Source organism: Manis javanica, chromosome 3 (assembly GCF_040802235.1).
Source record: "Manis javanica isolate MJ-LG chromosome 3, MJ_LKY, whole genome shotgun sequence".
In the NCBI taxonomy this organism is placed as follows: Eukaryota; Metazoa; Chordata; class Mammalia; order Pholidota; family Manidae; genus Manis; species Manis javanica.
The window spans coordinates 38263607-38280554 of NC_133158.1; the positions used below are offsets into that span (position 1 = coordinate 38263607).

The 16948-nt window shown below is 49.9% G+C and overlaps 1 protein-coding gene across 8 annotated transcripts in view; it reads left to right on the forward strand.

The window, feature by feature from the left end:
- Positions 1-6648: 6648 nt before the first annotated feature.
- UROC1 (urocanate hydratase 1) overlaps positions 6649-16948 on the forward strand; it is a 38708-nt gene continuing 28408 nt past the window's right edge. For 5 of the 8 annotated variants that reach the window (XR_005062763.2, XR_005062764.2, XM_037023703.2 and 2 more), the window contains exons 1-6: positions 6649-6841; positions 13478-13608; positions 14650-14743; positions 15588-15647; positions 15976-16104; positions 16234-16295. Coding sequence is in view for 6 of the 8 variants with exons in the window: in XM_037023703.2 (XP_036879598.2) it covers positions 6716-6841; positions 13478-13608; positions 14650-14743; positions 15588-15647; positions 15976-16104; positions 16234-16295 (602 nt within the window). In the remaining 2 variants the exon portion in view is untranslated. The remainder of the gene's footprint in view (positions 6842-13477; positions 13609-14649; positions 14744-15587; positions 15648-15975; positions 16105-16233; positions 16296-16948) is intronic. The other 3 variants (XM_017669914.3, XM_017669916.3, XM_017669915.3) reach the window with 2 other exon arrangements.

A 16948-nucleotide genomic window follows, 5' to 3' on the forward strand; every position in this document is an offset into this window, starting at 1 on the left:
ATCTTGTTGCCCAGAAGTAGGGCTAGCAGGGAACCCGAGGCCGCAGCTGGTGCCATGAGCGCAGGTGTGTGCTTGTGAGTGTGAGTGTGTAAGAATGGGTGTTGCGGTAATCTCCAGTTTTTTAACTACCCTTGAAAAATTTGGTGATTCTAAACCCTGCTGATGCCACTTACAGGCCCTTGTGAGATCAGGAAAGTTGCCTAACCTCTCTGTGCCCCAGTTCCCGGTACAAGGGGGTAGAACTAAGACATATCTCATCACACGGTGAGAACTCAATGAAACAGGAGATGTTTGGAATAGCCTCTGGTTCTCAGCGAGTGCCATCTCAGTACTCGATGTTAGTGATTAATTTTTTTTTTGGTAGCTACTGCTTATTTCTGGAAAGTGACTCCGGTTTCTGTTACAGCAATGATATTGAAAGTCCTACCTATTACATTTATTTACGTTTTAAAGGTCTATTTAAGGAAAAATATTAAATAAATAATAGTTGTGCTGGCTTAAAGATGTGGCTCCATATGGTGATGATTGGTGTGAAATGGCAGAGGGGTAATCACAGATACAGCCAGAAACTCCTTACATGGCTTTCCAGGGGACCTGGACAGAGAGCATTGGGGAGCCTCCAGCTTAGCCCCACACTGGCCCGCCAATAGGGCTGCTGCTGTTCTGGGACCAGTACCCGGGGATTCTGGGCCATCCGCATCCCCAGCGGGTCCCAGGTCTTACCTACCCTTACATTTCTGAGCCTCCCCCATTCTGGCATCTCTGTAAGGCGTCCCAGTCCCTAGAGCCCTTACGGCAAGACTCTTGGCTTCCTGGGCTGCCACCTGGTGGCCAAAGTTGAGAACAACCGCTCGCTCCATCCAGTTCCGTCAAAGTCCCTTGGAGACCTGATCCCTGTAGGCACACGGGGGGAACCCGGGTGTTGGGACTTGGGGTGGGAAGGTGAATATGCCTCGTCAGAGGCCCAGGGATTCAGTAGCTTCCCTGAGAAGACACCCTCTGCAGCACCTGCTCTCTCACGGGGACTCCTGTACATTCATACATTAATTCAACAGATACTGTGCTGAGCCTCCAGTGGACAGAACAGTACATGCTGTCTGCGCCGCTCATGGAGTTCACATTATAGATGGGAGGGCATAGCAAACAGTAATAAATACATAAGATCATGACATGGAGTAAATGGTGCTGTGATGAAATTAAAGCAGGATGAAGGGGTAGGAAATGTGTATATAGTGCATATAATATTGTATATAATAGGGTGGGAAGGGCAGGCCTCAGGAAGCTGGTGACAGGGGAGCAGAGATGTGAACCAGGTGAGGTGGAACTATGCAAGTAGTGGGGAAGAAGAGTTCCAGGCAGAGGAACAGCCCTTGTGGGGGCCCTTTAGCCACGTTCCAGTGCTTATTGCTAAGTAACAAATTGCCCTAAAATTTAGCAGTTTAAAAGAGCCATTTAAATTTGACTCACAGAGAAATCTTCTGCATCCGTGGATGTTTTGTTGCCCTTGTCTAGCTTGGATTAATACTTAGTCTATAGGCACAGACCTGATCATCTACATTTGTCCTCTTGCAGCACTAAATTATGTTTTCTACCTTTATCTTGCATCTACCTACCACTTCAGCATTTTATTTAAAAATAAATAAATAAATAAAAAATAAGGGAGAAATGTGGGATTCACATATAAATCAAGTATAAAAATCAAATGAATAATCATATCTGACTTGATTGTTTATAGTTCATAATGTGTGATCAAAACTGAAAGAACTTATTCACTATGTAAGAACTTGTTCACCATGTAAGAACTTGTTCGTTATGCTTCAGAAGATTGGAGACTGTTGAGAATTAAAAAAAAAAAAATTTGGCTCACAGTTTTATGGGTCAGGAACTGGGGAAGGGACTCAGTTGGGTGCTTCTCACTGGGGGTCTCATGCTGCTGCAGCAGATGGCAGCTGGTCTCCAGAGGCTGGCCCGGGCTGGCTGGCCCCCAGGGCCCCTCACATGCTGGGGCTCAGCAGGGTGGTTTCCCCGGGCACCTCCACCTGGCACTCCCCAGCCTGGGATCCTGGGGTATTGGGGCTGCTCCACGGAGCCTCAACCTGTCTTCTACCTGATTACGAGAACTACTAAGGCTGGCCCAAGTGCCACACCTCAGGCTCACTTGGAGAAACACCCAGGCAAGGATTTATGACCATATTTTAAGATCACCATGGACGTGAACTCCTAGAGCAGGTTGCAGCAGGAAGGCCCCTGCGTGGGCAAGGGTAGAAGGGAAGAGTCAGAGCAGCAGACAGGAAGTTCACATCCCAGAGTGTCATGGGCCACATGTGGGCTATTCTGGGCACAGTCTGCAGCTGTGTTGCTAAAGACTAGGAGTGGCAGGGCCGAGGTGGGGACCAGGAGAGTCTGGTGCTGTCTCTGGGAAAGGTGATGGGCGTGGGCCGGTGGGGTGTGCTCTCGCAGGGCCCAGGTTACCTTTTAAGGTAGAGGGGTTGGAGCCAGAGTGGTGCAGAGGAAAGTGCCCAGGCCAGCAGAGCAGCTGGAGGGATGGAAAGGACGCTGGGGCCAGGCTGATGGTGTGAGGGACAGAGGTGTTGCCCAGCTCAGGAAGACCAGCTGGACATGCTGGTGACATGGCAGAGACCAGGGCCCACTGTGGCCTGGGGTGGGGTCCCAGGTGGATAGACTGGGCTAGTAGTGTTGCTTGCCAGGTGGTTCTAGGAGCAAAGGCCAGTCAGGACAGGAACAGCCACTGAAGGCCACCAGAGGGGCAACTAAGGCAGGTGCTTGGTGACAGGCCACAGGGAGCCCCAGGAGGCCCAGGGCTGAGGCTCACGGGGAGGGAAGCAGGTTTGGCTCACAGCACCTGCCTGCTCTTCTTTACTCCTTGGTAGGTGTGCATTTTATTATTTGGTTTGGCCATGGAGCAAAATTTAGAGACACCAGAGTTTTTTTAATCAAGGTGAAATTCACATACATTCACATAAAATCAATCATTTTAAAGTATGCATTCAGTACATTGACACCGTTGAAAGCACCAATGAGTTTTACAGCAGAAAGTCTCCTTTCCTCCCCATCTCTCCCCAGTATGTATGTTGTTTTTCTTTATTTTCTGTAATACGTACATTGTCTGCTCCTTGCTTCTTTGATAGAGGTGCTTCTTTGATAGAGGCAGCAATTAGAAAAATGACAATGTCTTATTCAGGGTTTAATCTGTGCCAGGCTGTGTTCTAAGACCTTCACATATGTTACCTCATTTAATTTTCAGACACATCCCATGAGGTAGGTACTGTTATTACTTTCATTTTACAGAGGACACTGAGGCCCAGAGAGGCTAAGTAATGTGCCTAAGGACACACAGCTAGTGAGTGGTGTAGCCAGGGCTTGAACCCACCAGTCTGCCATATGCAACATTTGGACAGTGGGGAGCAAAGGAGACTTTTTATTGTGAAATTTACTCTTTTAAATAGCTTATACATTTAAAAAAATAATTAAACTATTTATTTTGGAATTGTAGATCCCACACAGCTGTGAGAAATAATACAGAGAGATCCCAATGGTAGCATCTTGCAAAACTGTAGTTCAGAATCATAGCCAGGACATTGACATTGATATAATTACTCAGTATAATGTTTAAAATGATTTATTTTTTTATTAAGGCATCATTTATGTACAATCTTATGAAGGTTTCACATGAGCAACATTGTGGTTATAACATTCAACCATATTATAAAGTCCCCCACCCCCACCCCATTGCAGTCACTGTCCATCAGCATAGTAAGATGCTATAGAGTCATTATTTGTCTTCTCTGTGCTATACTGCCTTCCCTATGACCCCCCTACATTATGTGCACTAATCATAATGCCCCTTAATCCCCTTCCCCCTGCCTCCCTCCCCACTCACCCTCCCACACCCCTTCCCTTCAGTAACCACTAGTCGCTTCTTGGAGTCTGTGAGTCTGCTGCTGTTTTTTTCCTTCAGTTTTGCTTCGCTGTTATACTCCACAAATGAGGGAAATCATTTGGTGCTTGTCTTTCTCTGCCTGGCTTATTTCACTGAGCATAATACCCTCTAGCTCCATCCATGTTGTTGCAAATGGTAGGATTTGTTTTCTTCTTATGGCTGAGTAGTATTCCATTGTGCATATGTACCACATCTTCTTTATCCATTCATCTACTGATGGACACTTAGGTCACTTCCATATTTTGGCTATTGTAAATAGTGCTGCTATAAACATAGGGATGCATATGTCTTTTTGAATCTGGGATCTTCTTTCATCAGGTAAATTCTTGGGAGTGGAATTACTGGGTCAAATGGTATTTCTATTTTTAGTTTTTTGAGGAACCTCCATGCTGCTTTCCACAATGAACTGATTTACATTCCCACCAGCAGTGTAGGAGGGTTCCCCTTTCTCCATATCCTCGCCAGCATTTGTTGTTCCTTGTCTTTTGGATGTTTGTCATCCTAATTGGTGTGAGGTGATATCTCATTGTGGTTTTAATTTGCATTTCCCTGATGATTAGCGATGTGGAGCATCTTTTCATGTGCCTGTTGGCCACCTGAAGTTCTTCTTTGGAGTCTCTGTTCAGCTCCTCCGCCCATTTTTTACTCAGGTTATTTGCTTTTTAGGTGTTAAAGTGCATGAGCTCTTTATATGTTTTGGATGTTAACTTCTTATTGAATCTTTCATTTACAAATATATTCTCCCATACTGTAGGATGCCTTTTTGTTCTGCTGATGGTGTCCTATGCTGTACAGAGCTTTTTAGTTTGATGTAGTCCCACTTGTTCATTTTTTCATTTGTTTACCTTGCCTGAGGAGATGTGTTCAGGAAAAAGCTGCTCATATTTATATTCAAGAGATTTTTGCCTATGTTTTCTTCTAAGAGTTTTATGGTTTCAGACTTACATTCAGATCTTTTATCCATTTCAACTTTACTTTTGTGTATGGAGTTAGTAATCCAGTTTCATTCTCTTACATGTAGCTGTCCAGTTTTGCCAACACTTGAAGAGGCTGTCATTTCCCCATTGTATGTCCATAGCTCCTTTATTGTATATTGATTGGCCATATATGCTTGGCTTTATATCTGGGCTCTCTATTCTGTTCCACTGCTCTATGGGTCTGTTCTTGTGCCAGTACCAAATTGTCTTGATTACTGTGGCTTTGTAGTAGAGCTTGAAGTTGGGGAGCATAATACCCCCTGCTTTATTCTTCCTTCTCAGAATTGTTTTTTAAAATGATTTTTAATTGGTTGCAAACATTTAAAAATTGTGTTTCATGAAAACTGTTAGATTTCTGGCTTATCTTGAGCCATTAGAAGATGAGTTCTTCCCTAAAAGCAAATCCGGAGAGGAAGTTTCATTACAGCTGTTTTGTTGAGGATCTGTCTGCTCAGGAAATGGGGAGATATCCAGAAAGGAAAGCAGTGATCCAGGGTGTGACACCCCAGCCCAGTCCTGCTGGGGACCCTGTGGACAGCGTAGAACCCTCCCCAGAGTTATTACTGCTCCCCACTCCCAGCCGAGGGGCAAGAAACCTGGGCTTTTATACCACAGTCCTGTCTGTTGCTGGCTGAGGGTGGCTCCTGGCAGGGGGCTGAGGGGCCGTCACTGCCCTGGCCCTCCCAGCCCTTCTTCACCCGTGACCAGATGGGTGGCCTTGGGCAAGTCCCAGCCCTTCTCAACCTCTGTTTCCACATGTGTAAAATGGAATGGCGGACTCCACAGGGCCAATGAGAGGACAAGGTGAACTGGATCACATGCTGTGCTCAAAAGGGAGCCCTCAGGAGGTGTTGGTTGTTTTCTCACCTTTCCCCTATGCTGGGTGTTCACACGACCCACACATGCCTCCTGCAGCCTGAGCGGTTCATTGCCACCCACTTGTGTAGACTGGCATAGGGCCCAAGGCTACGGCACTGGTCAGGAGCCGAGCTGGCTGACACCCAGGGGTGGTGTTTTCCCAGGACCACCAGGATTCTACCGCAGTCACTTCCTGGTGGTGTGAGTGAGACCCGGGCCTCAGTTTCCCCATCCATAGCACAGGACTTATGGGGGGTGCTCCTTGCAGAGTCATTAATTGGATTGGGGGTGAGCACCCTCTCCAGGCAGGCTCTTGGCAGAGAGCTTTGGGAAGGGAGTGAAGCAGTGTGTACCCCCATGGTAGCTGAGCAGGGTACACATGTGGCTGGGTGGGATCCTGTCCTGCCTGTCATCCAGTCCCACCCCACAGGCAGCAGGGGAAGTGGTGCAAGGGGCACTGCCTGCTTGCTGCACAGACCCTGAGCTCTACGCCAGGTTTAATGACACATGGCTCCCATCATCAAGACAAAACCCCGCATTGCCTGCCTAGTGTCACTGCCCTGTAAGACCACCAGACAGACCCCACATTACAGCCCCACCAGCTCCCTCAAGTCGTGTCCTAGAAGACATACCCCTCTAGGCCAGCACCTGACTAACAGGACAGACAGACCCCCACTAAGCCATCCCCTCTGCATGGAGCCTGCCTGCTCTCCCCCCCCATCCAAGTCAACACCAGAGCAGCCAGCCTAGGGGCCGATAACCCAGTGACCCACACGGGGTTCCTTCCGCAAGCCCTGGGCCAATGAGGGGCTAGAGGAGGTGGCCCTGGGGTCAGAGGTCCCCGTCCCAGCTGGATCTGGACTGCAGTCTCTTCCCAGCTTCCCCACAGAGCTGGCCAACCCGTCCGTCTCAGCCAGACATGTCCAGCCTCCAGGCGCTATGCTCTGGCCTGCCCCTGCGGCCCCTCCCAGAGAACCCGGGACGCTGGGCTGGCATGCCCCACGCCCCAGTCAGGACCCCAGGCCTCAGCCCCACAGAGGAGCAGGTGAGGAGTCAGGCCTGTTCCTGCTGGGGTGCTTTGCCCTCTGGGAGGTCCAGGCAGGCATTCCCACTTCTGCTGTCTCCACAGGGGCTCACATCACCCTCCCACCCTTGACCCTCAGGATGTCCCAGTGGGTGTGGGGGTGGGAGGGGGCACCCACCGTGTGCCAGACTCCACCACACCCAGGATCCGTCATTCTCTCCCAGTGCCATCCCTGGGTGCAGGATTATGATCCCATTTACTGATGAGGACTGTGGGGCTCAGGATCACCCAGCCACTAAATGGTGGCTGCCTCCAGGCCTAGAGGGAAGGGGGCCACCTGAAGTGCCTGCCCTGAAGCACAGGTGCAAACGTGCTGCGCCTTCCTGCCTAGGGCTCACAGGCTGCTTTGAAGTTCTCCTCCCAGGAGGTCAGCCCTTGTTTTGGTTTGTGTCCCTCCCCCTAAATCTTCCAGTGAGCTTGCGGCTGCCTGGCTAGAACCCTGGAGAGGGCCCAGTGGTGCTGATGAGAGCTGGCGGGGACCCCGGGTGCCACTCAGCCTGGTGAACCTGGCAGGAGACGGGTCCAGGATGTGGCGCCCAGGCCAGGGCCCGTCAAGTCCCTGTGGTCGGGGAACCACGTTTGTCTCCCCTGTGAGCTGGGGATGGAAATGATTCTGTCGCAGGGTAGTAAAGGAGACCGCATGAAATGAAGCAGGTGGTACGGTTTTATAAATGGTTTTCTCCTGCCTTTTCTGTACTCAAAATTACTAGAGAACTTCAGGAACACTGGGAGGGGTAATAGAAATATAGATAAGCACCAAGATTAAAAGAGGAATCACACCTCTCCAGCCCAGATCAGGACTGCCGCCCTCTGGGTGGTTGTCCCCAGACTTTCTGTTGAGTGCCACCCGCAGAAGGGGGGGCAGGACGCTGGGGTCTCTGGCAGGTGACTGGGCAGAGTCAGGGCAGGGAAGGTTGGGGAGGGGTGCTGGGTGGGGGAGGATGTTGCTGGGGGTGGGACATTGGGGCCAGGGTGGGGTGGGTGGGGCTGGGGAAGGGTTGAGTTGGGGAGTTTGGGGGCCACAGAGCCTCCCACCCACATTGGCTGGACTAATCAGGCCCTGCTCAGCCACATCAAAGTGCTGGTTAATGTTTCCTCTCCCTGGGACAGCTCGCTGCGAGGTGCTGATGTCCGGACCTTTGGCCACGAGGGTCTGGAGGGCACCCGTGCCTGCACAGCTCGGGCGGCACCCTCATGGCTGTGTGGTGTGCCTTGTGCTGGGAGGAGGGCGCTGAGCTGTGAGGAGCTGGGCCAGCTCAGCCTTGCCCAGTGTACGTCACCATTTGCTTGAAGGACACATGTCCTTGGAGCAGAGGTTAAGTGGCGGCTTGGGGGTTTGAGCTGTTGAAGGGGACAAATCACCCCTCAGGGTGCTGGGTCAGCCAGCCAGCAGGTGTCTGTGAAATAATAAGAAACATATATATTGACCTTTGCCCTGCCCCCGCCTTCCTGCTAATATTTGGTCTTTGATTCTGGTACCTGACCCAGGGCTCCTAAATCTGTTGGAATTTCATGGGTGATAGGAGGGTCTTTTGTTTTTAGGAGGCCTCTCTTGATGCGGTCTGGACGGGACTGGCCATCAGAAAGACCAAACCATAATTAGAGGCTTGGAACTTTCAGTGCCCCCACCATTCTCTAAATTGGGAGGAAGGGTTGGAAATTGAGTTAATAATCAATCAGCCTATGTGCTGAAGTCTTCATAAAAATCTTTTAACAAAGGGGTTTGGCAAGGCTTCCTGGTTGCTGAACTCATGACAGTACTGGGAGGGTGGTGTGCCTGGGGAGGCATGGACGCTGCACAGCCCTCCCCCAGACCTCACCCTACGTACCCCTTCATCTGGCTGTTCATCTCTATCCTTTATCTCACATATTATTAAACTTAAATAGAAAACTGTCAGTTACTTTAACAGCAAAAATAGATTTATTTGGGAATAGAACAGAATTGCTACTGGGGACACACAAGCTACAGCAAAAACGTAGGTATGTCTAGAGAACAAAGGAGAAGAAAGATCTTTGAGAGGGAAGTAGGGAGTAAGGGAGGCTCTTATAAATAGAAAATTCATTGGAGGAAACTGAAAGTTTGAAGTATAGTGGCCTCTCATTGGCTGAATTTTGACAGTCTCTCATTGGCTGGGTTGTTGCCAGGGCAAAGAAAAATCTTCCTTCCTCCTGCTGGGGCGGTAAATCGGGCTTCCTTCTTTTGGGACTGCAAGGTATGTATCTCTTCCTGGTGGGTCTGGAGTCGTACTGATGAGAGCTGCCCCTTCTGGCATCCCAACTCTTTTTTAGTAAGGTTTCCCTTTATTAATTTTCACAATATTCTATAATAAACCAGTAAACATATTTCCCTGAGTTCTATGGAATACTCTAGAATATTAAAGAACTCAAGGAGGGGTTGTGGGAACCCCAGTTTATAGCTCATTGGTCAGAAGCACAGGTGACAACCTAGGAACCACCCTTCACCTCCCCAAGGCACCACGACCTTTTTGGCATACTCTTCTGGACACTTCTATGTGTGCTTCTTAAGAATGTAAGTGGAAGTATTCTGTCCACATTGGTTTGTTTTAGATTGTTCATAATTGGTATGTGTATAGTTGTCCTTGTTCCTTTGACTGTTGTGTATTTCATTATTTGGATGAACTAAAATGTGCTGCATTCTTTGCTCTTAAGTTGATTCTCTATTTAAATGTAGAGTATGGTCATACAGATGGCTGTAACATTTTCAACGTATAAATAGTCAATGTATTTTCACCACAAGCATGGGACAGTTTCTACAGTTCAGAGGGGAATTTTTGTCGTGTAATGGGGATAGTTCCTCTATTAGAATGTCTTAGCAATTCCTGCTCCCCCAATGCAATTACTCCTAGTGATATTTTCCCCAAATCCTCCCCACCTGCAGGGGCTGTGCTGAACATCAAATACCAGATCTGAAGACCCCCCACATTTGTTTGTGTTCCCACAACTACTCACACTCTCCTGAGTGTCTTAAGGGTGGGCTCTTTTGGATTGATTTCTGGGTCTTCAGGGACATCAGTAGTTGTTTGCTGAATGAACAGACAAGAGCATATGCGAAGTGCCCAAATCAAATCCTGCAAGAGTTCAGTAGACAGGGGAAACTTAGGAGGGCTTCTGAATTCCCAAGTAGGATGCCTAGTGGCTCTCCGTGTACATGCCCCTGTGTGTGCTGTGGCATTTTAAAGTAAACTGAAGACATGGAAAAAAGGAAACTGAGAAGCTGGGGATGGGGAGGAAGCAAGAAACAGTCCCCAGGTTCTGGCTTGGGGGTCTTAAAAGAACAGGTGAGTAGAAGGCCTGGCACTATGTGCTGGACAGTGTGCATTATCCCATCTAATCCTTCCAACTACGTGGCTGAGTGGGCCATGCTGAGAGATGAGGAAACCGAGGCAGGGGTAACAAGTTCACACAGCTTGTAGGCGGCAGAGCTGCATCTGCTGTTCTAAGCTTATCAGGAAGCAGCCAACCCCATCACTCATCTGGCCTGTCCTTGCTGAGCTTTGTCTTGTGCTGAGGTTCCTAAGGTATGTGGGGGTACATGAACCTCCCCCCAGGCCTGTCCCAGGCCTCCTTCACGACTGAGGGCAGGTCACACCATTTGCCTGAGCACCATTTTCTCACCTTAATGCTGAGAACTGTCCATAGTCAGAGACTTGAAGTATGGAATCCGGCAGCAAATAGAATTTATTCTCTTCTATTTCTTCACTCAAGAAATGCTTATTACATTTCTATTATGTAACTCCAGACATAGGGGATAAAATTATTGAATAAAAATATAAGAGAAGAAAACTTTCCTGAGCTCAGTAAAAACAAAATAGCAGATAAAAAGATGTAGTTAATCCTTTAAAAAAAAAAAGAAAGAAAGAAGAGAAAATGGCATAGAATAGTTGACATTACGACATGTTTAGGCTAAATCAGTGAGTTTCAGGGAAAAAGAACAATTCAATCATCATAAAGTGGAAATCTTGTATGGGGGGAAATATGGCAAACAGAGCTTTTGTGCTGCATTTAGGATTTGGGAACGTGCTAGAATCCCCTTTATGTTTATGGCATATGTGCATTCTTCATTTTTGCACAGCCTTTAAGTACATTTCAAAGAATGGCTGAGTTGTTTTCATCAACTGACAATTTAAAAATCGTTAAGTTTGGCAGGAATTGTTTGTTGTGATTTTTGAGTTACGTGATTACTTAAACAAAGTTGCAAATGCATTTGACACCATTGAGCCCACGCCTTCTATGTCTAACACCTTAGTAAAAACCAAGTTTCACCTCAGTAAGGGAGCTGACATTGCTTCAAAAAATTAGTACAGTGGTTTCATACTGCAGCTGCCACCTCTGAGCGAGTTATGGAATCACTATTTATTAGAAAATGAAATAAAAGAAGCTAGACTGGGATAGACTTTACAGACAACCCATGCTGTAGCAGTTGTCGTTTGTGGAGGGTCTGTGTTCCGTTGTGTATGTGCAATAATATATATTTCTGTTGAAATTTCTTTCAATGTTGTTTCACTTGTCAAGCTCTGATTAGAAGCTATACACCAATTAAATAAAAAACAACCACCAGTCTTTGTTGTGAGGTGTAATGCAAACAGAAAGCAGCCAAAAGCACATGTGCTCAGAGGTGCACCTCACAGACACACAGGCAGAGGGGCACAGACCCCAACAGAAGGGGAACCGCTATAGTGACTTCTAACGGGCCTCCTTAGCCGGGCCTGCTTTTGAATGTGGTGTCGACAGGTTTACACAGTGTGGCCCTCTGGTGTCAGCTTCTTTCCCCAACACTAAGGCAGGAGATTCACCCTGGCCGCTGTATGTAGCTGTGACTTGTTCATCCTTGTTGCTGTCCCAGAGGTTCCCAAAGTAGGGGTCCTCTGGGGCCAGCAGCACCAGGAACTTGTCAGAAATGCAAACAGAGGCTGCGGGGCTGGGCTCAGCACTCGGATGACTCTGCTGTCGCCTGGCGTTTGACAGCTTCCTGCTGGGGCAGATTCCCAGCTATGATCTTAAGGGAGAAACTCATATTTCTGGTCAGTTTTTTTTTTCCAAGACAGAAGGAATGATGTGCACTTATTCCACATGAAAAGCAAGTGAGAGAAAAACTCTGCAAACCCTGTCAGGTTCCCAGAACCCCCTGAGCTGGCATCGCCTCATTGCCTCTCTTGCCCTCTGCTCCCTCCTGACTTATCCAGCTACTGTCTCCCACCCCACTGCCACTAAGGCTCCCAATGACACCTTTGCCACTCAGTCCCATGTGGTGTTTGACCTCTGGGCGCTTTGGACAGGCTTTCCCTCTCCTAACCCTCTGCCTTTGGCTCCCGGGGGGGCTGTACTCCTGGCTGGGCTCCCAGCTCCCAGTCCCTGGCCCTTCTGCCCAAGTGCCAGTGTCCTCGTGGCCCAATTCTGGGCCCTAAGGTCCTTCTGTCACCTCCTGCCTGCTCACGCCCCAAGCCTACCTGTCTTCTCTGAGTCTCATAGCACCTCTCCCCTCAGTGGACGTGTGTTGAATGAGTGAGTGAATAAAGTCACCACCCCAGCTCCTCATCACCCCTCACCCCCAAAGTGCGTTGTTCTCCAGGGTCAGCTGGTTAAATAAATGGCCTCAATGTCGTCACCCTGGGTCCCTCCCCCACTTTGCCAGCCTCCACCCTCAAGGTCCAGTCTGGGTGTCGGAAGGAAGAGAGCTGAGAAAGGGTCTGCCAAGACCCCGGCTCTCCTTGAGCTTTGCAAGACAGATTGTAAGCAAGGAAATAAACCATAGAGTGTCTGAACATCTGATGATGAAAAGCTTGGGAAGAAAACAGGCAGAGAAAGAGGCTGGGAGTCAAGAAGGCAAGGCCTCTAGGCTGGGGAGAGGGGGAGGTGAGGGGTGTCTAGACTGAGACCTGCACGAAGGGAGGGGCCCTCCAAGAGAAGGCAGGGTGGCAGAGGGGGCTTAGGCAGAGGGAAGGGCAAGTGCAAAGGCCCTGAGGCAGGACCAGGAATGTTAGGGATGTCTGAACAACAGTAAGGGGAGAGTGTGGGAGTCTGAGCAGCTTTCCCCAGTTGCATGAGAACCCCTTAGAAGGTTTCTGTTTCTCTGGGCCTCCTGTCACTGCTTCAGGCTCCAGCCCGGGCTGCCCCAGACCTTGCGGGTTATCACTCCCAGAGCAGTGGATGCTCAGTTGTGCACTGCCCGGGGCTACTTGTTAAGCTGGGTGCTGGTCAAAGGGTGCTTCTCCATCCTTCACAAGGTGCCACTGCTCTCCTGGCAGGTTGGCCTTCCCTCCCCTTGAATCTGCATCTCCCGCTGTAGCCACAAGCCTCAGGGCAGGCCCTCTTCTTTACCTGCTGTCAAGCAGCCTGGTCCCCAGTGAGCAAGAAGAGGGAAGGACAAGAGGTCTGCCTACATGAAGGGGAGAGGGCAATCGGGGAAAGCTTCTTGCAGGAGGTGACATTATAGCTGGACCTAAGGTGAGGACTAGGCAGTGAGAATTGAGGTGGGACCCTAGGTTTCTGAGTACAGCAGGGGCAAATCCAGGTGGCAGAGGAGATGACCCCTCATGGAAGCCTCATGATGCTTGGCCCACCATTCTCCTTCCCCAGCTGGCGCTGAAGAATGCCCTGCGCTACTTCCCCCTGGATGTCCAGGAGCTGCTGGCCCCCGAGTTTGCCCAGGAGTTGCGACTGTATGGGCACATCTACATGTACCGGTTCTGCCCCGACATTAAAATGAGGTGAGTGCCGGCAGGTGCTGCTTCAAAGGGGCCCAGAGGGGGCACCATGCCTGGAGGTAAGGAAGCCTGGAGAGTCAGCAGCGAGGGGGCAATCCGGCCATCCACATGAGGAGGCCCGTGGATGTGGCATGCTGTCGAGGCCCCTCACACACAGAAAGGGGGTGGCCATGTGTCATCTGCAGGGGTCTGTAGCCTAGAGCTGGCTGCAGCCCCCACGATTGGCCAGAAGACAGGGAATCCTTTTCAAACGGGTCTCTATGGCCCACTGTCCTGGGCGGTCAACCCTGTGTCATTCTAGAGCCAGACTATACAAAACCCCGTACTGAACGCCACGTCCTGGGGTCCTGGCAGAAGACGAGGAGAGCTTTAGATGGGGCTGCTCTGCCTGTACTTCCGGCAGCTCAGGTGCCCCAGCAGGGCTCTCAGCTGCAGGGTACTGGAGGCCTTGTACAGGCGTGCGTGGCTGGCCTCTCCTGCACTGTGGGTTCTGCAGTTCTGGGGTGGGGTGGGAGGCCGTGCCATTCTCGCAGAGCCCCGGGATGCTGCCCTTGGGCATCGTACTCAGAGCGCTGTTTTTGGATGTGCCCAGAGCCCAGGCTTGTCTGGAACCTGGGGATGCTGATCCTACCACGAAGCAGACCCATGCCCCTTCGGTCCCTTTGGGGCCTGCTGGCCCGGCACCTGGTGCACTTTAGTGGCCGGGAGCACTAGTGAAGGAAAGAAGGAAGGAGTAAACTCTCCCCTGAGTTGAGGCTTCTGGAAAGCAGACATCAGCTTTGCTCCGATGTCAGCTATCTCCCAGTTAGATGTTGCCAACTGGGGAGACAGGGTGACTGGGCCAGGCGGAGCTGGACTCCTTGCCCCTGGGAGGAGTGACACTGAGCCCAGTGTGGCTGCAGACTGGGCTGCAAGGCGACCTCTGCAGGGTGCGGGATTTGCAGTCCACACCTGTGTATTCAGGTGCTGGAGTGCTGAGCCTGAGCAGGAGGGAAGCCTGCCACGCTGCCATCATCATGTCTGGTGGCTGGACTTCCCTTGCAGGGCCTACCCAATCGAGCAGTACCCCTGCCGGACGAGAGCTGCTGCAGCCATCATGCACATGATCATGAACAACCTGGACCCTGCCGTGGCCCAGGTAATGGCTGGGAAACTGAGTTCTGGCCCCAGCACAGTCCAACAGAGACATAACGTGAGGCGTACATGCAATACATTTAAGGTGTTTTTTATCTAGAAATAATGATGTGTTTGCAGGAAGTTGCAAAGATAGTGCAGAGAGGACCACATACCCTTCTCCCAGCTCCCGCAGTGGCAGCATCTCTGGGGCACAGCATCATGCCAGGGCACCAGCATTCATACCATGTACTCATGCAATTTTAAATGTTCCAAGGCCACTTGAAAAAGGAAAAAAATCAGATTTAATACTGCATTTTGTTTATCTCGATATATTCAAAATATTACCATTTGAACATGTAATCAATATAAAATTATCGAGATATTTTACAATCTTTTTTCCTATTAAGTCTTTAAACAGGGGATGTATTTTGCAGTTAGAGCAGGTCAGAGGAGCCACGTGAGCCTCGATAGCCACACGTGAGCAAAGCAGGTCTGGCCACATGCACCTACCATGGACATCCTTGAGAGTCAACCTGTGTGTCAGATACCTGGGTTAGAGGAAGGACAGCCTTTGTGGGGTCTCCCAGTATTGTACTTGAGGGCGAGATGGTCCTTGACCACTCCACCTAGATGGCCCCCAACATGGACCCCCAGGCTGAGTTCCCAAAGTGACTGCAGACCCAGCACTGCCCTCACCCCAGTCACAGATAGGCCAACGTTCCCACAGAGGCCACTGTCCCTGGGCCTCATATCTCTGGCTTTTCCCGCTTCAAGGGTCATTGGCCATCTGCCCCATGAGCCCATCACAGGCATGCAGGCCCTCGCTTCCCAGGTGCCCATCTCAGATGACACTGTTTCTTCTCCAGTTTCCCCAGGAGCTAGTGACCTATGGAGGAAATGGGCAGGTGTTCAGCAACTGGGCCCAGGTATGCTGGACTCTGTGGCCTGGCCACACCCAGGCTCAGGACCTCCCCACCACCCCCTCTGGCCAGGTGGGAGCTCAGGACTCAGGTCTCTGCCTCCCGGTGCCCAAGATCCCAGCACTGGGGATTACTGGGGATGCTGACGGTCTAAGGGTCGGAGTGGTGTAATTGGAGACATGGAAGTCCCTGGAATATAATGAAGGCTGGGAGGGATGGGGCAGCGGGCAGGACCCCTGGGGCCTGTGGGAGCTCTCTGGGCCTGGGTGGCAGCTTGGGTTCCTCTGAGGACCTGCCACTTACAGAGCTCTCCATGCTGTGTTCTCCCCTGCAGTTCAGGCTGACAATGTCCTACTTGTCGCAGATGACAGAGGAGCAAACCCTGGTCATGTACAGTGGACATCCGCTGGGCCTCTTCCCAAGCAGCCCCGGGGCCCCGAGGCTGGTCATCACCAACGGGATGGTGCGTCCTGGGCAGCCAGGCACAGCTCCCTGGGGATGGCAGGGAGAGCAGGTGGCCCGACGTCCATTAGCAATCGTGTCCGAGAATCTGTGCTGCGCCCAGCTCTGGGTTTCTGTCCCTCTTTTCCAGGTCATCCCCAACTACTCCTCCAGGACAGAGTATGAGAAGCTCTTTGCCATGGGGGTTACCATGTGAGTCGCTATTTCAGTTTATATTATGGTGTTTCCTCCTTAGCCACACTTTGTTACAAAACAATGCAGCAATGTTACGTGCAGTTTTGAAAAACACAATCAGCACTGTAGCACAATTTCCTAATTCAGAATTTACACATTCCTTAGTAGTTTTTGTGGCAATGCCTCCAATTTTTATCTACTTGCAAGCGAGTGAGCATATAATTTGGATCCCGCTTTTTTCCAACATTTTTATTATGAATAATTTCAAGCATACAGAACATTGAAAGAATTAACAGTGAACAAGATTCAATGATTAATTTACTGCCAGACTCACTTTAGCCCATGTCTATCAATCCATCCATCGCTCTATGTACAAATTCATTCAACTTGGTTTTTGGTATGTCTGAAAGTAGTACAAATACTATGGCTGGAATTCAGTATTTGTTTTACAAGGTTTTCCTCCTTTTGACGTGATATTGTCATGTAATGAAATGCACACGTCGTACCTGCACCGTCTTATGAGTGCTGACGAATGCGGGTGCCTGTGCAACCTGAACCCCATCAAGATACAGAACACACCATTTCATTTGTGATAAACTAATGCATGCTCTGGATTGAGATCTTTCCCCCAAAACATTATAAAAGTAACTACAATGAAAAGGAAATCCCTC